Raw genomic sequence first — 26,926 nt, 5'->3', positions numbered from 1 at the left:
AGATAGAGACAGAAATTGCCTGTTTATAAAAGCAATTTATCAATGTTGGTCGCTGATATGCTCCTATATGGCATTGCAAAATCCACGGGGTAGATAAATCTTAGCTTAGTTTTGATTCGACCTATCTCTCGGTAACTCGAGCTTTATGCTTTTGAAATTCATTTTAATGGATAAATGGGATGAATCTTGAATCTTTATCATTTTAAACAGCCAACACTGATGCAAATTTCAAGGGTGTNAGTGAAATTACACTCATGATTGAAGGAACTACTAATAGAGAGGCCAAAGTTCTTTCTGAGTCTCAACTAGAGAATGAGTTGGGAGAATTAACGTCCAAACGTCACAGTCTTTCTGCGGTAACAGAACTATCTTGGAAATTCTTATAGTTATCAGTTATGTTTCATCAAGGATTGGGATTCTATATAGCTTTCGCATGTGATAAGACAGACAGGAAAAAACTATAAACCGATATTGATATTTGCTCCATTTAAATGGCTCTTTTGGTGTCTCGTATAGACCAAACACCTTGTCTGAACTTCTAAGATTCACCAAATTGATGAGGCATGTTGGAGTTCCATACTCTGTTGTTAATGAAGTAATCAATTCAATTGAATGGGCATGCTTGCCTTACAAATTACCCTATCAATTAACGGCAAAGATAGGGAATGGAAATGCATTTTGGTGATGATTATTTATTAATATATAGTTTATGCTATGCAGACGGTCAAGTTGGTGACTTCAGAAACATCAATGAAAAGGAAAGCAATATATTCTCTCAGACTTGAGAAATTCCGGAAGTAACTTGGTTCAGACGATATAAATTGATTTTGATATATTTTCGGACGTGAGTTTCAAACTAGCTATAGATTATTAGTTGCAACTTGGAAAGAATCTTTGCTTTGCTCACTGTATTTTATCTCCACTTCCATTTTTTCCTTCAATCACGGGGAAAAACCATTGTTTTGGACTGATTTATTTGCCTTGATGCACCACCAGCAGAGTTTATGGCTGTTTGACCTGCTGCCTCAACGCAAAAGGTTGCCAAATTGTGGACTTTGATTCTGGGCCGTTTTGGACCTGAAGAGATAGATAGAGACAGAAATTGCCTGTTTATAAAAGCAATTTATCAATGTTGGTCGCTGATATGCTCCTATATGGCATTGCAAAATCCACGGGGTAGATAAATCTTAGCTTAGTTTTGATTCGACCTATCTCTCGGTAACTCGAGCTTTATGCTTTTGAAATTCATTTTAATGGATAAATGGGATGAATCTTGAATCTTTATCATTTTAAACAGCCAACACTGATGCAAATTTCAAGGGTGTTTTTCATGGATTGTATTGTAGTATTAACTATGACCCACCTGGAGGAGAATAATATTGTAGAACATAAAGATTTCACGTAAAATTTTATATTATATTCACATTTATTTAAGACATTATGCAGCTGGTATATTTTGTTGTTTCGTGTTGTCAATTATTTTTTCTTAACGATAGAGGCATTGAATGGACGTTACCCATTACCTAGTAGGAAATTTTGGCTTTTGTTGTCTTTATATGTCTGGGGTGGCACCAGAAAGTGACTGAAAATTTAAAACATTGGAAGATTGTGTTGATAGTATCGTACATTCTTCTGCAATTGACAATGTTTTTATGCATGACTACGTGTTAAGATTCCTTTGGCAGCCACCTACGCAAAGAAAACCTATTTTTTCTACTTGTTTGTTGTCATATAAAAATAAAATGCAGCTCCAATCTTGTCTTCTCGGTTTTCATTTGCGTGTGACGTTCATTCTTTGCACCAAATATTTAGAAGAAATAACTAACGAAATGTAATTGCAGAAAAAAAATGAAGTCAACAGAATTCATGAAAAAATAACAAAATATTCATCGTGTGTACCTGTCTTCTTTCTAATGCCAAAATACAGCCAAATCCCATGTTATTAAAATACAAACTCTACCAACTATTGAAAAACCTGTGCTTCTTCTAATGGAGATTTAAGACCGATTTTTAGGTCCACCAACAGGTGGTTATGCCTTTAAAACTCTAAGCTAACAGCCTATTGTGTGGCTAACAGCATCTACAAACAACTGCAGACCAACCATTTTGGCAGTTTGACAAGATTGATTATTTTCTGAGAAAAGTTACGAGGCAATCTTGGGCTGGTAACTTGTCTTCACGTGAGAAAGGGGGCATAATTGAAAAGGAAGTTATTGTTTTTATATGAATTTCATATTGGGGTTGGAGTGACATAATTATTATCCTTTCTTTTTATTGAATGATCTCTCTTCTAATTATTTATATTTGGTTGGTTTCATTGTTTCAATGATAAGGAGGGTTGGTGTATTTATACTGGTGTAAGTTTTGTCTCCTTTTGTTGAGAAGACTTAGCCTTTGTGAGCCAATTTGAGCTCCTTTTTCGATCACTCTGTAGGGAATTCCCTTCTTCCAAATATAAGGCCCACGAAAACTTTTTTTCAGGTATTTGAGTATCTGGGCTTTTTCTTATTTATTTTTCCTGTTTCTTGATACTATTTTGCGATGATATGAGTATATGAAGGAAATGTTTCTTACGTGGGCTATTGTCGGTTGCCTGAATTGCATGTTAAAAGTTAATTCATGCTGGCCTCTTATATTCGATCAAACAAAGATGAACTCTTGCTCTTTTAGGTACCTCTTATTTCTTTAACTGTAGTTTGTGTTCTTTTTTCTGTCTTCTCTAAGCCTGTTTCCATCAAATTTTCAATTTTTGACTGTCTGGTAAAGGTTATATGACATTATTACAGTTGCCACAGTTTTTTTCTATCACGCTCTCTCGGTGGTTTTCATTAATTTCCTCTCTATAGTTTGTTTGCTCAGCTGTGATGGTTTGCATTCCGCTCGGTGTTCATCAACTGGCACGGGAAATTTTTGAAGCTTCACTGGAAAAACATGGCTTCCTTTTATTCAAATGCAAGCAATGAAGAAGACATACTACCTACCACGTATTCACTAAGTCAGAAGCTCATTTCTTATCCTTCATCTGGTCTTCCTAATAATAAAGCATATGTAAGCCAGCCTTCTGTTTCGGAATCCTGCTTGAATTTGTTGTCCGCTAGCACTATATTGGCTCATGACCATGCTGAAAACAATTATATACGAAGTAGTGGTGAAATGACAATTATACCTCCAACGGGTTTTCCCACAGATGTGCGGCAAGTTGATACACAACTGAATTTCATGTGCCGATTTTCAGATTGTGATACAGTAGCGGTAAATCCCCATGCATTTTCTAAAGAACTAGAGCACGGCCATGGCCCTAAACAAAAATCATTAAGCCATGGCTTATGTCTTAGTTTGGGATCTCAGGAACAGTCACTGGATCAGATGACTTCGAATATGAATCGGTACGCAAACTCGAGTCTCTGTTCCCTGTTAAGTTCCCATGTTTTGCAATCAGAGGTCCATCTTTCTCAAAGAATCAACCTTAAGAATGTCGAATACCTGTCATTTGATTTGTCTCAAGGGAACCAAGATGCAGTCAAATATGAAGTGAACAATTTTCAGAACTTGATTAGCTCCAAAGACACAATTTCTTTGCCATTTCTACATCAGACATCAGAATCTTCGGGAACATTGTGCAACTCCAAGTATCTGAAGGCAGCTCAAGATTTACTAGATGAAGTGGTGAATGTTCATAGAGCTCTAGAAACATCAGGAAAAAGTAAGAATAAAAAATTACTTGGTCCAGATGGCTCAAAAGAGACAGGTGCAAGAGTGGGTGAAACTTCTGCTGAATTTCATGAATTAACTACAAAGGCACCTGATATTTCACTTTCACCTTCTGAGCGCCATAATCTGCAGAATAAGATGACGAAACTTGTCTCCATGTTAGAAGAGGTATGGCCATAATCTATGTTGTTTATGTTTGTTGTGATGTGTACTAAAACATCTTCTAGTTAGATTTCATATCCACATTGGCTTAAGTATGTTTTGTATAAGCTGTTTTCTTGCTCATTATTGTCCTACGAGGAACACTAGTTTGGGAATTTCTTTGTTATTTGTTTCTGTTGTAGGTTGACAAAAGATACAAACAATACAGCCATCAAATTCAAGCCGTGATTTCATCATTTGACATGGTGGCTGGGCGTGGTGTCGCCAAACAATACTCGGCTCTAGCCCTTCTAACGTTATCCAGACAGTTCCGTAGCTTGCGTGATACAATCAAGAAGCAAATTCAAGATACCCAAAATAACTTAGGGGAGCAAGATGCTGATTCACATGGTCCAGGAGTATTATCCCGCCTACGCTATGTGGACCAGAAACTCAGACAACAAAAGATAGTTCAGCAGTTCGGTATAATGAGACAACCTTGGAGGCCACAGAGAGGCTTGCCTGAAACTGCTGTTTCAGTACTTCGTGCATGGCTTTTCGAGCATTTTCTTCACCCGTATGTTTTTCCTCTTGTTACTTCTTATTGGCATAGGGAACGACTCCCTGAAGGCTGCTCCTAACTCTAATGTTTGGTCAACGCTTGCACAGTTATCCGAAAGACACGGAGAAAAGCATTCTTGCAAGGCAGACAGGATTAACAAGAAGCCAGGTAAATACACATACGCCAGCAAAAGGTGCCATAGTCTAGAGACTAATGAATGCCTTAGCATGAACGGTATTGTATCAAAGTATCAGTTTTCATAAGCTTTTTTAAATCAGGTCGCAAACTGGTTTATCAATGCTAGGGTCCGACTTTGGAAACCGATGATTGAGGATATATACAAGGAGGAATTTGGGGATGCAGAAACTGAACCCAAATCTTCACCAGAACATGCACGGGTAACTCAAGAGGTCTCTGCACTTAAGGACACAGAGGAAGGGCTTCAAGAAAGCTTAATATCGGCTGCTTCAGATGGCAAAAGCTTGGCGCACTCCATTGAGTCGAGGCACACCGTTTTTTCTAGAGCAGAGTTGTTCTATGAGGCAGGAGTTTTTCAAGAAAATGAGATTAATTATGGGTTAACTCATTTGCAGAAACAACACATTAATGAAGATTCAAGACACAATGATATGATCTTGTGTGGTTCAATGAGAAATCATGTGTCCCTTGCCCTCAGGTATACTCATAGTGAGAGAGATTTTCAGCCAATATCGGTTGGAAATAAATTGAAAGGTAACGATGCTGAATCTGCTTCTATGGGAGTGGACAAATTGGACTACTATGATGAGGATACCATAAATCATCAGCCCGGGTTTGTTAATCCGAACCCATTGTCTGATTTTGTATTGTGATACCTTTTAGGTGGATTAGATATTATTTCAAAGACAGCGCACACATACAGGAAATATAGAGGTATTTGGCTTCTTCAATAATTTTGAGTAAAGTAATAAAGAAAAGCTCCGTGTGTGTATCTCGTGTTGATAGTGGATGCTCCATTGTATAGCATGGTCCAACCAACATTGTTTGTCAAGCAAATATTATACCTATTTTTGTATATTCTGTTTATATTAGATTAGAGACAAATATTATATTGAAGAGATGGTGAGGAAGTAACTGATTTTGTTATTTCTTTTCATGGGCTAAAGTAGTGCGTGGGTGGAGTATGTCGCTTCATTTTCCGATAATTCACAGCTTTTATTTGGTTGTTACGATAAGACATGGAACAGCTGACGAATATGCATTATATACAGCAGAGTAAGAACTGTAGAAAATAAAAAGGGCATGCAACCATTCAATTATATGACTGTTTCTTAACATTGTCAGTAATCGCTGCAAAGTTGTTTCTCTTAACTTTGTTACCTTAATAATTATTGTCATGAATAGTTAAATGTCTTGTGCAGTTTCTCAATAGAACCACAGTCCGTGTGCAGAGCTGGTGTCTCTGCAGAAAGTAAAAATTTCTTTCATTCAGAATGTGGAAATTTGACATAATATGAGTTCTTTAGTTTTTGTGAAGATTTTGATCTCAGTATCTATAGGATATGAATCTAATAACCCCACGGGATCTCTTTTGCTCCTGTAAAAATTTCTCATTGTCACCGAAATCTTGATTCTTGTGGTGGAGAATGAATCGTGCCTGTGCGTTATGAACTTTCCTTTTGAACATCACAAGGCCATTCAGATTGTTCAGACACTTTAATCAGTGAGTGGGCCTCGGAATTTAATTAAGAAAGAAAACAACAAAACAGAGGCCGGCAACGGTACAGACAAAGAAACAAAAATGGAAACTATTATTGTACTAAAACTATCCAACCCATTTTATCCAGCAAATACAAATCTCATCAGTACAACAAATAAAGAAGGGTTTTCATCAGCCTCCTTAGTTTGAGCACCAAGGATCTTAAGTTGTCCTTGAATAAGATTTAAAAGATTAACGCAGAGTGCGTTTCTCTGGAGTCCAAGTCAGTTCCGAGTTTTTATACTAAGTATGGTTCTGAAATTTCGAAAAATAAATAATCAAATAAGAGTTTCCAATCTTCATGCTAGATATTCCAACATGTTAAAAAGATCCACAAACCAGACTGTTAAAAACTAGGAGGGTGCAAAAGACAGATTACTTTATCTCAGCAGAAACAAAATTTTCATATTGGCTATTTTCTGCTGTGCGATTTGTCGTATGAGAGATAAGATTAGGGTATGGCAGTGCTTTTTTTATTGTCCCAAAGAATGTAACAGCAGCCATTAAAGCCCATTAAAGCTGAGAGATCGGATAAAAGGGACGGTTTTCCGCTAAATCTATGTTTGATCTCAAATACATCTGTCATGTCTCAGCATCATTAGAGGACCTCGCATTTTAATGAAAATTCACATCATGTGTTGATCATCCAAAGTCTAAAATTTCATATCTAATGGTGAGAAACTACAGGGAGTAGGATAGAAAAATTAATTTTTTGAAACTTTTCCCTGCATGTTTACTTGTTTAAAAGCTATGCTTCTTTTATCAAGTCCTGACAGAGGTCTGTTGATCAAGCTTTTATAGCTTACAGCTTGCTGATATAGTGTACCGTAGACATCAGGAAAAAAGAAAGAAAGAAAAAGAAAATATTGCAGCATTAGAGAGAATCATTGCTTTCCTATGGAATGAACTAAAGTCTGAAAGAGGTATTTTTGTTCTTCACATTTTGCCAACCCGTTTCTTCACTTTCATATCCCAAGGAATGTCTGCATTATTTTTCGTGCAAGTTTTCTGATCAAGATCCATATTATTTCCAAAACCAACAATAATCAAACTGCATAATCCTGTAAATGTTTGGAAATGGTATCAGAAGACTCGCCTTCAAACTCAAATTCGAGTATTCTGCATCAATTCTTATTTTCAAACTCCATGGCAGATCAAAATCAGTTTGAAAACCAGCATTTTATTGCTTGTGGAACACAATCTCACTCTCTACCTTTAAACATTCAATCTCTTGATGAAAGAATGCCTAGACATGTAGACCTTCTCAATGCCCCACAATTATCAAATGAATCTGATTTAAGACATGGTACAAGGTCTGTGAATCTTCTTGAAACAACAGCAGCCCACCAAGCTCAGGGGCTTTCACTTTCTTTAGGCTCAGTAATGGATCCCGGTTACATCATTTATAATAATGCCGGGCTCCACAGAACCGCAAGTGATTATTGTTTTGCTGGAACTGGGTGTGCTTTTATCCCATCCGCTGCAATTGGAAGCTCAAAGTACTTGAAACCAGCTCAAACCCTCCTTGAAGAAATGGTTAATACTGGAAGCAAGGATATTGATATTAGCAACAAGAAATATGTGGAGAAATTATCCCGCCGCAGCAAAAGTGGATCTTTCGGGTACAATGAAGAACTGTCTGAGAAACCTGGATCTTGTGTTCATCTTCTAAAGCTTCTTGCATTACTACAAGAGGTTAATCCAACCTTTTAAGCATTTTTAGTCCGGCTAAATTTTAAACATCTTGGCCATTCCACGTGCCATGTTCATGTGTTCGAGCTAGAACTGAAACATTCTTCAAACAATTAATTGCATGATTTTTCTCCTTCAACAAGAAAGATCTGACTTCTCAATCAAAGCTCAAAAGATCAACTATTTTATGCTGATATCGGCTGAAATTAGAGTTTGGTTCGTCTAGTTTGAACTTGATGTCGGGATATATGAGCCAAAGCTCTAGTTATGACTTCAGTTAAAGAGCTTTTTAACAAATTATATTTCCTCTAAGATCAACTATTTTATTTGCCTTGATTTTGTCTCAAATATGTAATAAAATATATAATGTGCACAAATGTTCCAAACAAGTTTTTGTACACCTGTGGGCTGTGGTAATCAACTCTAGCATTTGTATTACAGAGGGAGAATTACATATAAATATAGTTAAAAATTTGGGACTAGTATATACCCTCCATTTTCTTATCCTTCTTCCATGAAACTAAGGTGGAGAGAAGATACGAGGAATACTATAATCATATGGAGGAATTGGTGTCAAGTTTTGAGGCAATAGCAGGGGTAGGAGCTGGAATATCTTACACTGCTCTTGCTCTTCAAGCCATGTCCAAACACTTCTGCATCCTAAGAAACACACTATTGTCTCAAATCCGTGACACGAAACGTAAGATGGAAGCAGACATGCCAGGATTCAGTTCAAGATTAGGTCAACTAAGTCTGCTCGATCAAGAAAGTAGACATAACAGAACCACACTGCAGCAGCAGCTTGGAATTACGCAGAGTTGGAGGCTGATTCGGGGATTGCCGGAGAGCTCTGTGATGATTCTACGTGTTTGGCTTTTCGAACACTTCCTTCATCCGTAAGCATCTCATCACCTTAAATATTGCACATCGAAAGTGACATACATTTTCAGTGACAATATTTGTGAATAGTTTATATTTTTGTTTCCAGGTATCCTAATGATTCTGAAAAGCTTGTGTTGGCATCTCAAACGGGCCTGTCAAAGAACCAGGTGAACTCCTTTAAATTCCAATGGGACTTGTGCTCTGCTTTACATTGAGAAAATTTTTAGCAGCTTATAGATTTTGCAATAGAAATCTCCGTTTTATGTGCCTTTACCAGTTAGTGGTTAAAGTAGCTAAAATTCTGAGTAAAACGTGTTGATGATTGATCGATCTTTGTAATCTAATATAAGGAATTGTCTGGAAATGATTGTGGTTCAGGTTTCCAACTGGTTCATAAATGCCAGAGTCCGTCTGTGGAAGCCCATGATAGAACAAATGTACAAAGAGGAATTTGGTGACTCTTCCATTGAATCAGATGAATTGCTGACTTCTACAGCCGAGGGAACAGGGAATTTCTGTTGAATATTTATATATATAACATAATCTGTGTATTTGGTAAGTATTAATAAGTCGGATTCTAAGTTATATTCTGCCTCTGCCTCTGCCTCTGCCTACCATAGTGATTAACTTGTCAAAAATTTGGCTCAATGAAAATTATTGTGTCACTGTTACAAATTATACAACATTTAAGTTAAAATGACAATGTTGTTGATAAAATGGACCATGATCAGATCAAAAAAGGTTATAGTGATGTATAAATTTTAAAAATTTATATACAAATTTTAGTTTTTTTTGTTTCAATTTAATAGATATAAATTTGTAGTGATATATATTGGCCACATCGAAGAACTCCACAGAACACGGGTGACATTATTTCATGACATTCGTGGAGCAGGTGAAACTAAAACCAGAAACACTGTCTCAAAATTCAAACGCTAATGTCATTCAAACTACGTCTACGTGCAAATTGAAATGGTCGCATATTATCCATAACAGGTAATTTGAGGATTTGGTACATACCGCAGATTTGGTGAGAAGATATGCAGAAGATGGATCCCTTTTCTTCTTCCAGTTTGCCAAGTCTATGTATGGTTAGAATGGGGAACGTTAGTCCTCTCGTGGGTGCCAATGGGGAAGTCAGAAAAAATTGCCGTAAAGTTAACTAAAATTAAAGTTTGACGTGATTGTGGTTTGAGTAAGTTTTGGAATATGTATGGTTTAATATGTGCATGGCTGTTGTGTGTGTGGTTTTACGTAAGTTATCAACTAATAATCTTTTTAATATATTTTTAATCTTAGATTTTGGTTGAATTCTTGACAAAAATATTTAAAAAGTAAGTTGTATTTGGACTAAAATTAAATGTATTGAAATTCTCATGAAAGAAACAATTATAAGCTACTTAAAAAACTTTGTACTGGTATTCCCAAACAGTGTGCAGACAACCAATATGATGGGTATTAGTCTAGAAAATTTTTTATTTTTATGAATATTAGTTTGGCATAATTAAAAATTGATTAAGGTTGTAAAGATTGGTATGTGCCATTAATTAAGAAAAATAGGCTCAATAGAGAGACCACGATATTCAAGCCCTTGACCCATCATGGAAGTCTATAAATAAGAACTATCTCTTCATTTTAGGGAGACATTCACATTATCTCATTCTATGTTCCAAAAGTCTTTAGTTTTTGTGAGTACATATCTTGAGGTGTTTGCTAACTTAAGTGTTGGAGGATTTTTCGCCGGTTATCTCCCGACACCTCTAACCTCATTTCGTGACATAGGTGGCGACTCTGAGATTTAATGGTGTGGACGCAAAAGTAGCGGATATTCTCTCATAATAATGTGTTCACCCGGACTGATTGATCACGGGAATTCCGTGCGGCATCACAATACCTTTTGATTGAGTTTTGGACATGTATATGTGAATTTTCGTGTGACATGGTCTAGTTCCTAAGATAATTTACCAAATAGAATTTGTAGCATTGTTTTTTTTAAATAAAAATAAAACTAGTTACGATAAGAAAATAGAAAGTAACTGAAAATTTTTCAACAAAATCCTAAATTTATAATTTTTATACCTGGTTTTAAGTGTTTTCGGTTTTAAAAAACGACTCGCACAAGGTATTCAAAAATCAATAAGTGAGTGATGAGACTCCAGCTTCTCTAATTCCTAGCACTCGAATTCTCGAATTTGCGGCGCTAAGAAAGGAGAAAATCCCCTCAGTTTCATTAGTTCGAAGCTTGTTCTTTTGGTTTCGCACGAACTATCGCTTTCCGGTTAGAACTGATCGATTTAATACTTGTTCCGGCTTTTTTGTTTGAAGTGTGATTGGTTAAATTCTTTTCCTCTTTGAAAAAGAACACATTTTTTCTCCTCTCTAGTGAAAAATATGACGGTCGTTATATCAAGTAGGATTCAGTTGGGAATATCCTAATTTCTTTTTCTAAAAATTTTGCTTAAATAGTTTTTTTTTTCTTTAATTTGAGACTGAAATTACGTTTAATAATTTTCAAAGATTCTATGAGTAAGAGAATGCAGGGTAACCATTTTAATATGGAGATGGTTTTTCGCAGGTGGGCCTTTACTGTTGATGGAACTTGCGTTTTTGTTAAGAGCTGTTGGCGCGAGAATTGTCTGGATCACCAATCAGAAGCCTACGGAACCCGATGAAGTGATCCATAGTTTGGAGCAAAGAATGGCGGACCGAGGAGTGAAGGTATGTTGAAGTTCATATAGCGGGATATGGCTAAGGCAATTTTGGTTTGAATCTCATTTTACACTAATGGATCAGAATCATCTGAACAAAGTTTCTCGTTCATGAAGGTTTTGCCTGCAAAGGGGCAGGAAACTGTTGACACAGCTCTCAAAGCTGATTTAGTCATTTTAAATACAGCCGTGGCTGGGAAATGGCTGGATGCTGTGCTCAAGGATAATGTGCCTCGTGTGCTCCCAAAGGTTTTGTGGTGGATTCATGAAATGCGAGGGCATTACTTTAACCTGGAGTATGTTAAGCACCTCCCTTTTGTTGCAGGTGCCATGATTGATTCACATACCACTGCTGACTATTGGAAGAACAGGACTCATGAGAGATTGGGGTATACTACTTTACATACGTGATTCATTTGTGTACGAGATTCATGAATAATTTTCGATATCTTTACGAAAAATAGTTTATTTAAGTGATGAGACATGTATCTTCTGAGCTCAAGGAATGGCGACGAATTGTTCTAAGCTTTGTGAAACCTAGTATAGAGTATGGTTGAGTATCTCTGGATTTGGGTGATGTTCTTATCTTATCTGAGAAAATTCGAAAGAGAGGGAATCTGGGGTCAAGCCTGCAGCGGCACAGATGAAAATAAAAATGAATAAAAGCAAGTATGAGAAAAGGGAACCTGGGGTCAAGGCTTATTATTTGTCTATATTATACCTTTCTCTTTGTTTGGTTCGTCATGTAAAATTATTATGTTGTTTTCCACTTCCAATGCTGCAGGATTAAGATGCCTGCGACCTATGTTGTGCACCTTGGGAATAGCAAAGACTTGATGGACGTAGCTGAAGACAGTGTTGCGAGAAGGGTCCTTCAAGAGCATATTAGGGAATCTCTTGGAGTCCGAAAAGATGATTTTCTGTTTGCCATTATCAACAGTATGCTTTACTAACAAAGAAGTTGTGAATTTATGCATTGTGCTTTCCTTAAACCGATTACTTATATGGTAGCCGTTATCTTGGTAACATAAATGAATAGTTCCTAAGCTAACTATTGCTTCAGGTGTTTCTCGCGGTAAAGGACAGGATCTATTTCTTAAATCATTCTATGAAGCTCTACAACTTATCCAAGAGAAGAAGTTGCACGTACCTCCGGTATATGCAGTAATAGTGGGAAGTGACATGAGCGCTCAGACAAAATTTGAAACGGAACTGCGCAACTTCGTGGCTGACAAAAAGATTCAGCACAGAGTGCGATTCGTAAACAAAACCCTGAACGTTGCTCCTTATCTATCTTCCATTTATGTGCTTGTCCAAAACTCTCAGGTACCTGTCAATGCCTAGTTTTGTTCTGCTCGCACTCAAAAGTTAAGGGTTTTTTTCCTGTTTTAATGTCATTTATATCCTTTCTTGAGCAAGATATGGTACTTTAGTATCATTCTGGACTATAAGATACCAGACAACACTATCAGTCAGATATCTCTGTTGCATATTTTCCTTTTTGTGCTCCTTTTCTGTGCTTGCTTCTTTTTCTAAAGTATCTTACTTGTAAGAGTATTTTTTTTAAGGTGAAACCAAATGAAAATCCTGATGGGGTATATTTTTAAAACTTTATTTGAGTTTTCTGTTTTGTGATTTCTTTTGAAAATATATTGACTGTATAGGTTCAAGCAGAAGGGAATTTTTGTTTTTTGTGTTGTCATTTCTTTTGAAAATATATTGACTGTATAGGTTTAAGCAGAAGGGGATTTTTGTTTTCTGTAAACTTAAAGTTTCGAAATCAAAGTGGACTTTGAACTACTGGCTTAGTTTTATGGTCTCAGGCCAGCTCGTTAAGTGGGTGATGTTGAAGTTAAGTAATGGAGATCATATTGTCATATAATGGATGCCTTCCGTTTCTGGCTTCATGCTATTACTTTTAGTTTTATTCTGTAATTTAGACCCACATGTTGACATCCTTCAGGTGTTGGTCAAACAAGCCAATGGTTGTGTCAAAGTTCAGCTAAAAACTGTGAGATAAAAGAAAAAATTGCAAACTGACAAGTGCAAAGTGACACGTGTAGGAATCTGCCTAGCTTCAGGAGATAAAACTCTTCTAATTCTATCATAATTTTCAAGGCATATGGCAATTAGGATTGGATCAACAGTTCTTTCAATATGATCCCATATAACTAGCGTTCTTACTTTGGCTTCAAAATGTTGATGCGGCTGCATAAATGTTATTGCTGGCATATATGTGAATCTAGTTCTTGTTCATCACGCAGACCAGAGAATAACATTTTGTTAACATGCCAGGCACGTGGGGAGAGTTTTGGAAGGATAACTATTGAAGCCATGGCTTTTCAGCTCCCTGTATTGGTAAATTTCTGCTTGTCACCTGTCTCATATACAATTTCATTGGAATTCATTAAACTTGTATGCTTTGGAAGATGATATCTCCATGTAGGTACAATCTGGTCCCGACTCAGAACAACTTGTCTGGGACCTGAACTCCTCTTGGAGCTCTGTCCTTATTGCTCACGACAATTGTCTTGAATTTTTGAGATTGCAATGCAATGACTCAGTTTTGTGCTCTTGTAAAATTGGAATTTCAACCTAGGATCGGATTTAAGTTTTAAGAGGCCTCGATAATTTATTGATCAATGTGTACTTTGTCAACTAGGCTTGCTTGGTACATAATTTGGGCGAATTTTTCATTTGGAAAACTGGTTGTTAAACCGTCTTTGTCTTGACTTGCCCAGTATCCATCTCAACTTTCAATATCCCCCGAGCACCTCTAAACACGAATTTCTTGTATATTAGGGTACGGCAACTGGGGGTACGATGGAAATTGTTGTGAACGGCACCACTGGTCGGTTACATCCAGCTGGAAAAGATGGCATCGCACCACTTGCAGCAAATATCGTTCAACTAGCCAGACACGTGGAGACGAGGACAACAATGGGGAAAAAGGGTTACACACGGGTCAAAGAAATGTTTCTTGAACATCACATGTCTTACAGAATATCCTTGGTTCTGAAGGAGGTTTTGCGGAAGGCAAATAGTTAGGAGGCACGATTCAGGTAACATGAAGAACTTAGCATGCAAAATGTGGTAAAAAAAATTTATACTCATATAGCTTTGTTTCACTTTTTGGTTGTGTGTTTTGCAGTTAACACAACCCCCCTCCCATTAATCACCTCTTTTGTATCCGTCTCTTTTTTTTCCTTCCAATTTGGAAGTATATTTTGAAATTTCAAAACAATTGTCTCTTGTGATGGATTGCTTAATTTACCAACAAATTATGCAACAAAAGAGCAAAAGCACGAGACAACTAGGTGAAAGCCACGATCATTCTCAAATTCATTTATAACACGTATAAATATGTTCAATTTTTTTTGCCAAAATTTCAACCTTGAAGCTCTACACTCACTACAGCCTACTTCCATTCTATCAAGTTTATTGAGTTGTAAATGCTTGCCCATTTAATTAATTTATATGTAATTTTGTCAGACGATTCATATTTCGAGTCAATGGTACACCACTCAATAATGAAAGCTGCTAAAGTATATGCTTTAGTAATAAAGGTCACAAACTGTAGTGCATTTATTCATATAGAAGAAAATGGACGCATGTTAGATTCTCGTTTCTGTGCAGAAAAGTGAACCACCGCTTATTCAAGGACAATAAATAACAAGATTATTGCCGGTAGCATTTACCCTTCACTAAAACAAAAGCTTGACCTTGATGGCTTCCCACATGCATTCTCTTGTCTTCTCATAGCTTTGACATGCAATCTAATTCCCCTTTCCGGATGTGATTCGAGTGTGTAATTAAATAGTTCGACAGTAGAAATTTTTAATTTGTTTTTGGACTTTTTCACAATGTAAGGCTATAGGTTTTGAATCAACATTGGTTTGGCAAACTCTAAAATTTTGGTATATGTTTAATGCAATCTTGATTTTAAACAAAAACTCGTTCTAAAAAGCTGGCTGCTTTCTTTTAACATGTGCCCGTTTTAATATCAAACTCCACCACTTTTCTTTCCTTTTTTTTTTACCCCCAAACTATACTGCACAACTTTACCTATCTCATAAATTTATAAAAAGCTTATCACCTTATCAAGGTATATTATTTTCGTCTTTTATTGCCCTCGAGTAGAATTCAAATGCATCATAAAAGTAAAGAAAATTTAGAAAAAGCCAACAAAATTTTTTGTTACTTGAATGTTTGCTTTTAGCCTTCTGAGTAAAGAAATGGACACCTCAGGTTATCGATGGGAATATAATGTTAAAATAAATCCCCACTAATCCATAAAATAAGAATAACATTAACGTGTGGACAATTTAGTCAAGAGAAAGAAAAAATGTATACAAAATTGTAATTATCTCAGATTACTAAAAAAAAAAGTAACTTTATTAGGATTCGTTCGATGCTAATTAAATAACATATTAATGAATTGAACAGTGTGGTAGATGCCTAACATGAACAATCGAGAAAATAAACTTAGCATCTCTCATTTAACTAATCAACCAGTTAATAATACATTTATGCCATCATTGTACGCCAACAATGACTTTATGTCAATAAAAAAATGGTAATCTTTTATGCAACAGTTCATAAGTCAATTAGTCCTTGACATAATAAGTAATGTTTTTCACTCAGTTATCTTATATTCCACAATATTTATTCATGTAATTACAAACAAAAAATATTTTGAACATAAAAAGTAAAAAATTTCATGAGTCAGAATTTTTTTAAATCAAATCAATATATATTACAAAATATTTTTCATAATATAGCGAACAAAAAACAATAAATTTTCGATTAAAAATAATATTTTGAACATGAAATATAATAGCAAAAACTTGTGTGAGACGGTCTCACATATCGTATTTTGTGGGATGGATCTCTCATTTGGGTCATCTATTGTGAATATCGGTAGGATTGACCCGTCTCACAGATAAAGATTCCTGATACCGTCGCACAACAGATCTACTCAAAAATAATAATTTTATAAATTGAGTCAAAAATCTACATAAAAAAATTGATTTGTGTGACTATATATATGTGATAAATAAAAATGGGGTGGGGTCAACAATTACACAGGTGAAGAAATCGAGAAATTATACAAACAACTCCTCTATCTGATTTTGATGGGGCATGCTAGAACCAAGTTTACACATACACCACAACCATACATTTATTATTATTATTTTGTAGAGGACCCTAAACGTCTCAAAAAGCCAGTCTCAAATTTGTTTTTGACAGGTTAACAAAAACTACAAAATATTAAATGACAAAGTAACCAATAACAATTCCATTCTCCAATTCATCACCATCACTACAAGATGAAAATGTACTAGAAATTAAAAGATGCATTAAAATTTTTTCCTTCTCAATAATAAAAGATATCAGCGGAGGACATAATGGGGTGTTGATTTATAAGTGCCACTGAGTTCCAAGAATTGCCCAAAAAATTATCAGCCAAGTCCAGATGCTGAAACTCATCGGTCTCAAACATGCAGCTCCATGAGGCGGCGGGGGCGGCCGAGACGACGGATGGGCCGGCGGTGTAAGAATTTATGTGACTAAGAATTTCGTTCAATGAATGAAGTCTTTGGCTGAGCTCCAACATTTGAGCTCTCAAGACAGAGTTTTCAGACTCGACATTCAAGTAGTGTTGTGTGGTGGTATTTATATCGCTCAAAATCTGTTTATTTTCTTTCTTGATCTGAGCCACCTGAGCCGACAGATCATCCAAATGCTTCTGTTTTCTCATCCTAGACCGCCTGGCAGATTCCCGGTTCGATTCCATTCTCTTCCTCTTCTTCTGATCAATTACCTGCACGAAATCTCCCTCTGAACCCGACGTTTGGATCGGGGTTGAACCGGAGGAGTTCCCGCTTGAGGAAGCCATTTTTTTGTGCTTTCCCACAAAAGGGTCTTTGATTTTAATCGTTTCGTGAATGATAGTTTACGATAAGAATTAGCGATGTCTTTATTTATTACAAAGATTCAACAATTCTTTCATGAGAAAACGTAGAACCAGTAAAGGAATACAACAGAGAAAGACTGAACAAGATGAGTCCTGCGTCTGAGTGAGGAATTGATCATATAACCGGACCTGAGGATCTCACTGAGTACTGGAAACATGAATCTTAAACATCGAGAATAATACCTGCATCATCAAGATTTACTCTTCTTCGTACAAAAAGATAACAGGTATAAGAAATTTCTTCCTTGTGGACAGAGTAACAGCATGAAATAACACAAAATGAGACACAAAAGAATCAGCAGAACCTCTCCAAGACCAGAATTGAAAAAACACAGAACGAATGGGCAAGAAGCGTACTAACAGAGTAACTGATTGGAAGAGAAGAGAGAAGAGGAAGAGGTTTTGGTGTGAGGGGAAGGAGTTGTTAAATAGAAGGAAAAGGTGGGCTGGAAATTATTAATTTTTTTAAAAAATAATAAAATAACACATATCTCTATATAAGCTAATAAGCTATGTTATTCTGCATATATATCGTATATATTTTACGTAAACGTCAATTATATGATTCTCATTTATTAAATGTGATTAAATAAAAAAATTAAATATCTAATAGTTGAATGTCAACTTATCGATGTTTACATAAGTATGCACCGTGAATGTGCAGTATATATGTGTGTGTATACACCATGCACAACTATATGTCTTTCAATGAGGTGATATTCACTTATTAAATGTACAATTTAGATATATTAGATGTGTAATTTAGATATATTTAATCAGATCTAATATTTTATTGGTAAACACAAAAATAACCATACTAAAGTATGATCATATCAAAATTATATATATAATATGACTCTCATGGTTGGGTACAAATAGACGGTGGAACAGAAACCAAATCGTTTGGATATTATTTTGATTGCCATTTCTGATTATTTGGGTCACGGTTTGATGCAAAAAAAATATTCTTTAAAATCAGATATATTAATTATTAAAAAATTAGAATATAAAATATTTAATATTTATTTAAAATAAATAAAAATCATGGTTTAAATTCCGTCAATAAAAAATTATTAATAATATACAATTTAAGATAACTCGGTATACTTAGTCTCTCGAATTTTAAAATAAATTTATGGTTTTGGTTATAGTTCCACGAGATCCTTGATACATTTTTCATGTAGTTGTGCTTTTGGTTTATTACTTTTTAGGAACCAAAACCGAAAAATAAGCCATCCTGTTCCAAATCTGTTTTTCGAATAAAATCACGAATGATTTTGGTTTTTGAGATTCAATTTTGGTTTCTGTTGATGGTTACCGGAGAATCACGATCGACTCTATCCATGAATTTGATGGTAGGGAAAAGTGAAATGGGGGATTGAATATTTGTGTGAGCATTGGAGTGATAAAGACACGTGAGGTGGGGAAGGGATTCATCACAACTAAATGCACGTCCAGCTGTACCCAAAGTCATCAAGCAAAAACTTGTGTGAGACGGTCTCACGGGTCGTATTTGTGAGACGGATCTCTTATTTGGGTCATCCATGAAAAAATATTACTTTTTATGCTAAGATTATTACTTTTTATTGTGAATATGGGTAGGGTTGACCCGTCTCATAGATTAAAATCCGTGAGACGGTCTCACATGAAACCCACTCAAGACATCAAATTGTACTGAAATCAATGGCATCTTGGATTCCTTAAATTTATGTATAATATACAGTGTAGAAAAAAAAAACATATACATGTATAACATCATAAGAAACGAGCGGTCTTTTAACGATGGCCTAAACCGTCGCTGATCGATAATAGCGACGATTTTAACGATAATTTGATAGTCTTAAATCACTTCGTCACCATGCTCTCTAGTGTGTGACATTAACAAAACTTCTTAGAACCCTACGGCATGAATCTGAGCTACTGGAAGGGTCAAATAATTGATTCTAAGATAAAAATGATCTTTTCAGGCACATATACGATGGGTCAACATTAAATTAAATATTTAGCTGATAATTAATGGAGTGTCTTTGAAATTAAGAGAGATATTAAAGTGATGGTTGATTAATCTTTGATTTTAAGCACTTTAAAGTTTGTGACACTGATAATAATTAATGCTATAAATAATATTACAGAGCTGCTGAAATTTGACCATTTATTTAAATCTTAAGTTGTGCTTAACAAACCCTTTAATATTTATTCTAATTACCACTTCATGGTGTACCTGCTAAATTTTAAGTGCAACACAATTATTATCGAATATTTTATGAGATTTGATTGTAAAATTAAATAGTTATTTTATATATTGTCCACCCGCTATGCTCATCTATATAAACACCGTTGAGATGACACGCATCTATCTAACATGTGGAGAAAGAGTTCAAGTAGTCTATGGACAAGAAGATAACATTATATTACCAAAGAGGTGAAATTAATATGGTTTCCACAGTATAACTTTATTCACGTAGATTTTGTACTTAAAGTGCCTACCATCTACAAAATTACTTGCTTCGTCCCAAAGGCAAACTAAAGTTGAGCAAAACATATCATGTTTTATTTGGGATATCAAAAAATCTAGAGATTATATCAAAATAAGAACATTAAAAGATATCAAAATTAAGTTAGTGGTAGCTGATAAAAAAAAAATAATAATAATAATAATAATATGTTTTCTCATATTCTCTTTTCTGTCCTTTTTCAATAATATAAAAATTCTGTCGCACAGAGCAAAGTCTAAATACGGATGCTTGACCACAAGGGTTTGGCGATTTCTAATATGGAGTCGGCGGGACTAGCCAGACTAAGGATAAGAAGTTTATATTCGAAGAATACAACTTGAAGTAAACTTTTTTTTTTTTTTTGGAAAATGTGTATATCAGCAAAAAGTCTATGGCTCGTGCTGGGCATGCACAGATCAAGTGAAGAATTTTGGACATGCGTGTAGAATTTAAAATACCATTGGAAGTTTCCTCCATCTAATTTTCAAGATTTTATGAGATATAGGAAATCTGTTATTTTGCAGTATATATATATATAAAACATGTAGTGTCAAAACAACTTTAATTGATTAGATTTTGTAGAACTATAAATATATGAAATTTACTTCAAGTTGCACTTCCTAATGGCTATTAGAATCATATATTTTAAGTCCTGGGTCAATATTTTACAACATATTATTAACTGAATAATTATAATTTGATTAACAGTCTCAAGCAAATGAAATGGGCAATATGTTTAATTATTAGCAACTCGAGAATAGTAAAAGCCGTCAAAAAGAACGATGCAAAGGTCTTAGGTTGAAGCCATAAATTGGTGTTTTTAATTTTTAGAATTTTTTAAATTTCCACGATCCGAGTAAGTTTTTACTGTATTTAATAAGTTAGGGGACTCTCTAGTAAATAAATCTTGGAACTTGTAATTTTCCTTCTTGGGTTGGGCTTCAACTTTTTAAACATCCCCAGCAAAAATCAAAGTTCTTATTGAACTGGGGCTTTGTCAAATAGATACATTACAAATATATACAAACTGGAAGGCACTTGGATAAAAAGTTCGGGCCGATGGACAGAGTCCAAAAACAGAAAACACCAAAGCACAAGCAGCCCAAACTGCTAATGCATTGTTTTTCAAGATAATTACCGGAACACATGAAGACAGCATCAAAGAGATAAATTCTTATAACAATGTTACAAAAACAGATACTAGATTCTGAGATAAAAATTGCCACCGTATCTGAGAAACTCAAGGTTGCATGCTGAACTCCATACTGGCTGCGGCAGCTTCAGGATGGTAGTGCAGAATTTCTCTCCACATCATTTCCCTGATCATCTCTTCCCCTAAATCTTCATCCGTGACGAGATTGATTGGGATCTGAGGCGCTGGAGGATCACATTTTGGATCATACAACGGAGACATGTATGGGTGTTGAAGTGCTTCGGTTACACCGATTCTTTTTGAACGGTCAAACACGAGCATCTTTTGCAAAAGATCGATTGTTAGATGATGGGCATGAGGATAAAGGAGACAAAATGGGGTTCCCATGGAATATGGAAGAGATTTAATGTAGTTTTTCGCCTTTGGGTTGTCTATGAATTCAAGATTGTCTTCCCTTTGACTACCAAGGATGTGGATGATTAATTTAAGCTGACTGAGACACTCCGTACCCGGGAAAACAGGTTTTCTTCGAACGAGTTCAGCAAAGATTCAACCGACGGACCATACATCAATTGATGTGCCATAGTTGTCTCAGCAGAGGAGGATCTCGGGGGCCAGTACCAGCGAGTGACCACGTATTCTGTCATAAATTGACCTTTGCTGCTGTTTGTACGTGCAAGCCCGAAACACCTCTTTTGAGACCACCGTTTACATTAATGAGTAGGTTACCAGTGCGATTTCGTTGATGATGAGTTTGATATAGTTAATGAAATATTCTTGATTGCCAATGACACGAAATGAAAAAATTCATCAAAATAATACAAATGACATCCACAAGCATGCTAAAACACTGACTAATACATAAAATGGTCCTCGTAATTGAACTGGAAACGTTTTGTGAAAACAGCGGTTGCCATTAAACAAGCGCATGCGATCGTAATCCAGGTGCCTTAATTTGCCACTGCCTTAGACAAGTTAACCAGGTTGCTCACGAGTTAGCCCGCAAGATAACTCCGACCTTGACATTTTGAGTTTGTAGATTTCATTCTTTTGGTTTTGCATGGTATTTGCACATACCGATCTTTTGCCAATTAATAGAATCTATTTTTAATTTCTATTAAAAGATTAGGGAAACTTACAATTAATGTAGGAAAAAATATCGAAATTTTCGATATACCAAAGTTATTATATTGAAAAATTCCTCCGAAATTTTTGATATACAGAAGATTTCGTTAGGATAACGGTTGAAAATTTTCGGTTTAATATATATATAAATTAAAAATTATAAATATTATTTATATAATAATATGATATTATTATATTAATTTAATAATTACATATATGTAAATAATAGTAATATTATTTTAATAATTAGATATTTAATCATAAAAATTAAATTTAAAAATTATATCAAATATAAAATATATTTATGATTATATCACTAAATTTAAAAAATACACGTTTGATATCTAATAAGAAAAAAAATTAAATTAATCAAATAAAAAAATGTTTGAGAATATTTTTTTAGAATAAGATTTGAAATAGATGGGTTGGATATGAATATTCTATTTGGTACAAAAACTGTAATATTTTAAAATAAAATTAACTTTAAAATAGAATTTAAGGTTGAGTAAATCCTAGTGGCAAGTTCCACTCCAAGGGTCAGGGACCAATTTTCCGTTATCGAAGGGTATCAATGTTAATTAAACTGGCAAGGAAATGTGATTTTCAAATCTATTTATATTCTCTCTCACACAGCCGCGCACACACATGCCAACCGGCATAAAATTATCATTAATTGGCAGACAGATCTTCTTTAATTGGCCATCATTCTGAGTTTCTCACCATGTTTGATTTTGTCGTTCCCATTTCTCTCTGATTGGTGAAATTTTGGAAGGTCTGTGGACTGGCATGACGATTCGGGGAGGATTATCATCTGCTGGAATCCACAGGAATAAGGAAATTGGATCTCGCTTCCCCGTTGTCCTCGTCTTGATCTTTTCTCTTCTTGCTTTCTCCATCTTGGTCCTAGGCCGTGGCCTCTTCGCCCATGCCTCCGGTGGTGGGTTTCTATGATGATTGATTTGTGTAGTTTTTTTTGGGTTTCAAAATTGAGATTTAAGGCATCTGTTGGATTGTTGAGTTTACAGTTGGTGCTCCAAACATTTGTTTTAATGCTGTGCTTGATGCGAGTGGTTGTGGGTCACTTGTTTGTGGAATTTGATTTGGTGAAATTTTTTGTTATTCCAAGTTGACGTTTAGCTAAAAATCGGGGTGATTCAATTTTGTCACTTAGTTGGGAAACTTTGGTGACGATAGCTTGGAAATTTACCCAATTGAAATAATGTTTGTTGACATCTGGAAAACTTGCTGATTTTCCTGAATAGTTGATTTGCTAGTTTGATACATTGCAGAAAACAGTTTGCAGGTTTCATGAATCGTCCTTTCGTTGTCTATTAGATGGGAAATATGTTCCACGTGGTGGGACAGGTGAAAGTGTAGGGTATGGTTGTAAATTGTGTTATAAGTTCAGAAGCAGCACTAAGCTTCATTGCAAAAAAATGCAGAACGTCATGCATTGAATTATGGATTGGATAGATGGGAAAAATCGAGGATCGAGATTTTCTTAGTGGCAGTTAGTTCGAAAAGCGTATGTTCAGGTGGGGTGGATCTGGATAGTGCTGATGATGAAACCTTTCAAGTAATCTATTAAGAGATCTGATCAAATGTTCTCAATATTAACTTATCTTACTTTCAAAGGAAAGTAAAATGTTAATGTTACATTGCTATAGTGACTGTCATTCAATAATTAGCATTTCTGCTTTGAACTTATTTTGTCAATCGAAGACATAAATTTGGGATGAGCCAGTTCTCTCTTGAAGAGCTAGAGGATGGGCTAGCTTCCGCATTTTTAATTTCTTTCTGTTTGCACACATGAATTGTCACTTGTCAATTAGGTATTAATTGATTCTCCGAGTTTACATTTAAATGAAAACTGTATCTGATGTTCTGCAGGCCAAGTTGACTTCTCAATGGGTACTAGTGGACTGGTACATTCTTATACATACATTTATGTACTGTATATTTGGATTAGACGTGAGGTTAATAAGGCGCTGCTCTATACAGGATTTTAATTGTAGACTCAGGCTGGCTTCTCAACATCTTAAATCTCTCTTCTCAAAAGAGGTAAGTTTTGATTTGATGCATGTGTCAAATAATATATTATGCTTCGTCAGTTGTTGAAAATCTACGCATTGTTTTAGGTAATGGATGTCGTGAATGCCAGAACTGATGGTTTAGGACCCTTAACTATAGATTTTTTCAGAAAAAATAACATGTCTGCTTCATGGAAATTTTTTGGGCTGCAAACTGCTGTTGATAATGATGTCACTTTTGCTGAGGTCAGGATGAGCATAAACATGTTGCTCCTGTTACTTCTGTAGTTGAAGAACATATTATCATTTGAAAGATGCTTATGCCTTTTTCTTATTATTTTGTGATGTAAGTCGACTGGATTGGCTTCAAATACCAGGCTAGAAACATCTAGAGGAAAGCAGGAATACACTTCAAATGGTATTAACTTTCTAGAAATTCACTTGATGTGATACTTCATTTTGTTGTGTATAAATATGAAATAATTGAGTTGTGCATATTGTTTTATGCAGAGGATCATTCTCGTCCTATGGAAACTCCTGCTATGCTAGTGAGAAGGGTAAGCTCCAAGTTTTGCGTTTGGATGATAGTGCTATTGATACTTGCACTGTTGTTACTTTTTTGTGATGAACTCAATTTTTGTTTCCTTTTATTGAAAGAACAAGAAAAGTATCTCCCTTTAAATTTGCATTTTTCTATTTGGAAATTAGAAATGTCTGTCCTTGGATAATCTTAATCTATAGGATTCTTTATGAAATCGAAATGCAGCAACTGAGAGAAAAAAGACGAGAAAAGCGTGCTGCTGATTTGTTAAAGCAAGATGATGAAGTGAGTGTGAAGCTTGAAACTGCAGCTATTGAACATTCAAATTCAGTTGATTCTGCAGTTTTAGGGAAGTATAGCATATGGAGGAAAGAAAACGAGAATGAAAATTCTGATTCAAATGTGCGCTTGATACGAGATCAAATGATAATGGCAAGGGTGTATATAAGTCTTGCAAGGATGAAGAACAAGACTGACTCGGCCAATGAATTACAGAACCGTCTCAAAGAAAGTCAGCGTTCATTGGGAGATACAACTGCTGATTCTGAATTGCAACGCAGGTAAGATGCATGGCTATTTTCTTATACAATCTCTCAAACTCTAGCTTACTCTCCAAGTTGTCTACACTAATAATACGACAGTGCACCTGAAAAAATTAAAGCAATGGGCCAAGTCCTTGCCAAAGCCAGGGAGCAATCGTATGATTGCAAGCTTGTAACTGGAAAGCTAAGAGTCATGCTGCAGTCCGCAGATGAGCAAATCCGGATTCTAAAAAAGCAAAGCACATTCCTAAGCCAAATAGCAGCAAAGACAATCCCAAATGGACTTCACTGTTTGTCAATGCGCTTGACAATTGATTACTACCTCCTTCCACAAGAGAAAAGAAAGTTCCCGCAGAGTGAAAATCTGGAAAATCCCAGTCTTTACCACTATGCCCTTTTTTCTGACAATGTTCTTGCTGTTTCTGTGGTTGTGAATTCAACCATCATGAATGCCAAGGTGTGAAATTTGCTTTTATTTTTTCTTCCTTTTTGTTCATTCAATTTTTTGTTGATCTCCCAAGACTTGTTGCTGGATTGATTATAACATTTTTATAAAGAAAAAATATGCAACTTTTATTCTTCTTTTTTTTAATACTCTTGTTATTTTCCTCTCTGATTTGTTCTCAAATCATTGATCCATTCTTTTGACATTATGCATGGTGCTTGTACGATCTGCAGGAACCTGAGAAGCACGTTTTCCATCTGGTTACTGATAAGCTAAACTTTGGAGCAATGAATATGTGGTTTCTCTTGAACCCCCCTGGTAAAGCTACCATCCATGTTGAAAATGTAGATGAATTCAAGTGGCTTAACTCTTCCTATTGCCCCGTTTTACATCAATTGGAGTCTGCCGCCATGAAAGAGTATTACTTCAAGGCTGCTCATCCTACCACGCTTTCTGGTGGTCCTTCGAACCTAAAATACAGGAATCCAAAGTACCTATCCATGCTTAACCACCTCAGGTTTTATCTCCCACAGGTTTATCCTAAGTTGGATAAAATTCTTTTCCTCGATGATGACATTGTTGTTCAGAAAGACTTGACTGGATTGTGGGAAGTAGATCTTCAGGGAAAAGTTAATGGTGCAGTTGAAACCTGTGGTGAGAGCTTTCATCGGTTTGATAAGTACCTAAACTTTTCCAATCCTCATATAGCAAAAAATTTTGATCCCAACGCTTGTGGGTGGGCATACGGAATGAACATGTTCGATCTAAAAGAGTGGAAGAATAAGGATATAACTGGCATTTACCACAAATGGCAGAATATGGTAATTTCTTGTATTATTCCTTTTTTCGTTTTACAACTTTGCTTCTTTTCTTATGTTGTGTCGTGTATTTTGAAGCTAGATAAAGTCGTGGCACGTGTTGTCTATCTTTCATTGACAATTACTTCCTGTTCATTAAATGTTCTCAATTCCTTATTTTGTTTTCCCCCTTTTCTTCCTTTGACTCAGAATGAAGACAGGGTCCTTTGGAAGCTAGGGACACTGCCTCCAGGTCTGATTACTTTTTATGGGCTTACTCATCCACTTGAAAAGTCGTGGCACGTTCTTGGTTTGGGTTATAATCCAAGCATTGATCGGTTAGAAATTGAGAATGCAGCTGTTGTACATTACAATGGGAATATGAAA

The 26,926-nt window shown here is 35.5% G+C and overlaps 5 protein-coding genes and 1 pseudogene across 7 annotated transcripts; 4 read left to right on the top strand and 2 right to left on the bottom strand.

The window, feature by feature from the left end:
- Positions 1–253: 253 nt before the first annotated feature.
- LOC140990628 (BEL1-like homeodomain protein 3) lies at positions 254–5,509 on the top strand. 3 transcript variants are annotated; one of them, XM_073460413.1, is made up of 7 exons: positions 254–848; positions 1,002–2,481; positions 2,613–2,670; positions 2,847–3,879; positions 4,056–4,429; positions 4,522–4,582; positions 4,693–5,509. In XM_073460413.1, exons 4-7 carry the CDS (start codon positions 2,932–2,934, stop codon positions 5,263–5,265), a joined length of 1,956 nt encoding a protein of 651 aa, XP_073316514.1. In that variant the 5' UTR covers positions 254–848; positions 1,002–2,481; positions 2,613–2,670; positions 2,847–2,931; the 3' UTR covers positions 5,266–5,509. The 3 variants fall into 3 exon arrangements, with proteins under 3 accessions (XP_073316514.1, XP_073316513.1, XP_073316515.1); XM_073460412.1 differs by lacking the exon at positions 2,613–2,670; XM_073460414.1 differs by lacking the exons at positions 254–848; positions 1,002–2,481; positions 2,613–2,670 and having other exon boundaries at positions 2,946–3,048; positions 3,188–3,879.
- Positions 5,510–6,359: 850 nt separating this feature from the next.
- On the top strand, positions 6,360–9,397 carry LOC140990629 (BEL1-like homeodomain protein 11). Its single transcript, XM_073460416.1, has 5 exons — positions 6,360–6,825; positions 6,945–7,847; positions 8,370–8,740; positions 8,833–8,893; positions 9,105–9,397. Exons 2-5 carry the CDS (start codon positions 7,230–7,232, stop codon positions 9,246–9,248), a joined length of 1,194 nt encoding a protein of 397 aa, XP_073316517.1. The 5' UTR covers positions 6,360–6,825; positions 6,945–7,229; the 3' UTR covers positions 9,249–9,397.
- A 1,506-nt stretch (positions 9,398–10,903) lies between these two features.
- LOC140989514 (uncharacterized) lies at positions 10,904–15,345 on the top strand. Its single transcript, XM_073458724.1, has 7 exons — positions 10,904–11,004; positions 11,302–11,444; positions 11,552–11,823; positions 12,219–12,373; positions 12,498–12,760; positions 13,730–13,792; positions 14,237–15,345. The coding sequence occupies exons 2-7, from the start codon at positions 11,319–11,321 to the stop codon at positions 14,480–14,482; spliced, it is 1,125 nt and encodes a 374-aa protein (XP_073314825.1). The 5' UTR covers positions 10,904–11,004; positions 11,302–11,318; the 3' UTR covers positions 14,483–15,345.
- A 1,304-nt stretch (positions 15,346–16,649) lies between these two features.
- LOC140989353 (bZIP transcription factor 44-like) lies at positions 16,650–17,853 on the bottom strand. The gene has a single exon (XM_073458555.1). The coding sequence runs from the start codon at positions 17,331–17,333 to the stop codon at positions 16,812–16,814; it is 522 nt and encodes a 173-aa protein (XP_073314656.1). The 5' UTR covers positions 17,334–17,853; the 3' UTR covers positions 16,650–16,811.
- A 3,073-nt stretch (positions 17,854–20,926) lies between these two features.
- LOC140990052 (mitogen-activated protein kinase homolog NTF3-like) lies at positions 20,927–21,798 on the bottom strand (annotated as a pseudogene).
- A 985-nt stretch (positions 21,799–22,783) lies between these two features.
- On the top strand, positions 22,784–26,923 carry LOC140990051 (polygalacturonate 4-alpha-galacturonosyltransferase-like; the record flags this gene model as incomplete). Its single annotated transcript, XM_073459637.1, has 10 exons — positions 22,784–23,121; positions 24,075–24,109; positions 24,186–24,245; positions 24,323–24,460; positions 24,566–24,632; positions 24,725–24,771; positions 24,981–25,315; positions 25,397–25,754; positions 25,976–26,563; positions 26,750–26,923. Coding segments are annotated over exons 1-10 (1,953 nt in total), but the record flags the coding sequence as incomplete, so codon positions are not given.
- Between the last annotated feature and the right edge of the window lie 3 nt (positions 26,924–26,926).

Source organism: Primulina huaijiensis, chromosome 12, assembly GCF_012295235.1.
Source record: "Primulina huaijiensis isolate GDHJ02 chromosome 12, ASM1229523v2, whole genome shotgun sequence".
Taxonomy (NCBI): Eukaryota; Viridiplantae; Streptophyta; class Magnoliopsida; order Lamiales; family Gesneriaceae; genus Primulina; species Primulina huaijiensis.
This window is presented reverse-complemented; position numbering and strand designations above follow the sequence as displayed.

Excerpts from the sequence above, each read along its gene's own strand:
- LOC140990628 (XM_073460412.1), top strand. The coding sequence starts at position 2,932 with ATGGCTTCCTTTTATTCAAATGCAAGCAATGAAGAAGACATACTACCT. Across the intron at positions 3,880-4,055 it reads TTGTCTCCATGTTAGAAGAG|GTTGACAAAAGATACAAACA; the intron begins GTATGGCCATAA and ends TTTCTGTTGTAG. Across the intron at positions 4,583-4,692 it reads CAGGATTAACAAGAAGCCAG|GTCGCAAACTGGTTTATCAA; the intron begins GTAAATACACAT and ends TTTTTAAATCAG.
- LOC140990629 (XM_073460416.1), top strand. The coding sequence starts at position 7,230 with ATGGTATCAGAAGACTCGCCTTCAAACTCAAATTCGAGTATTCTGCAT. Across the intron at positions 7,848-8,369 it reads TTCTTGCATTACTACAAGAG|GTGGAGAGAAGATACGAGGA; the intron begins GTTAATCCAACC and ends CATGAAACTAAG. Across the intron at positions 8,741-8,832 it reads TTCGAACACTTCCTTCATCC|GTATCCTAATGATTCTGAAA; the intron begins GTAAGCATCTCA and ends TTTTGTTTCCAG.
- LOC140989514 (XM_073458724.1), top strand. The coding sequence starts at position 11,319 with ATGGAACTTGCGTTTTTGTTAAGAGCTGTTGGCGCGAGAATTGTCTGG. Across the intron at positions 11,824-12,218 it reads AGGACTCATGAGAGATTGGG|GATTAAGATGCCTGCGACCT; the intron begins GTATACTACTTT and ends CCAATGCTGCAG. Across the intron at positions 13,793-14,236 it reads CTTTTCAGCTCCCTGTATTG|GGTACGGCAACTGGGGGTAC; the intron begins GTAAATTTCTGC and ends CTTGTATATTAG.
- LOC140989353 (XM_073458555.1), bottom strand. The coding sequence starts at position 17,333 with ATGGCTTCCTCAAGCGGGAACTCCTCCGGTTCAACCCCGATCCAAACG.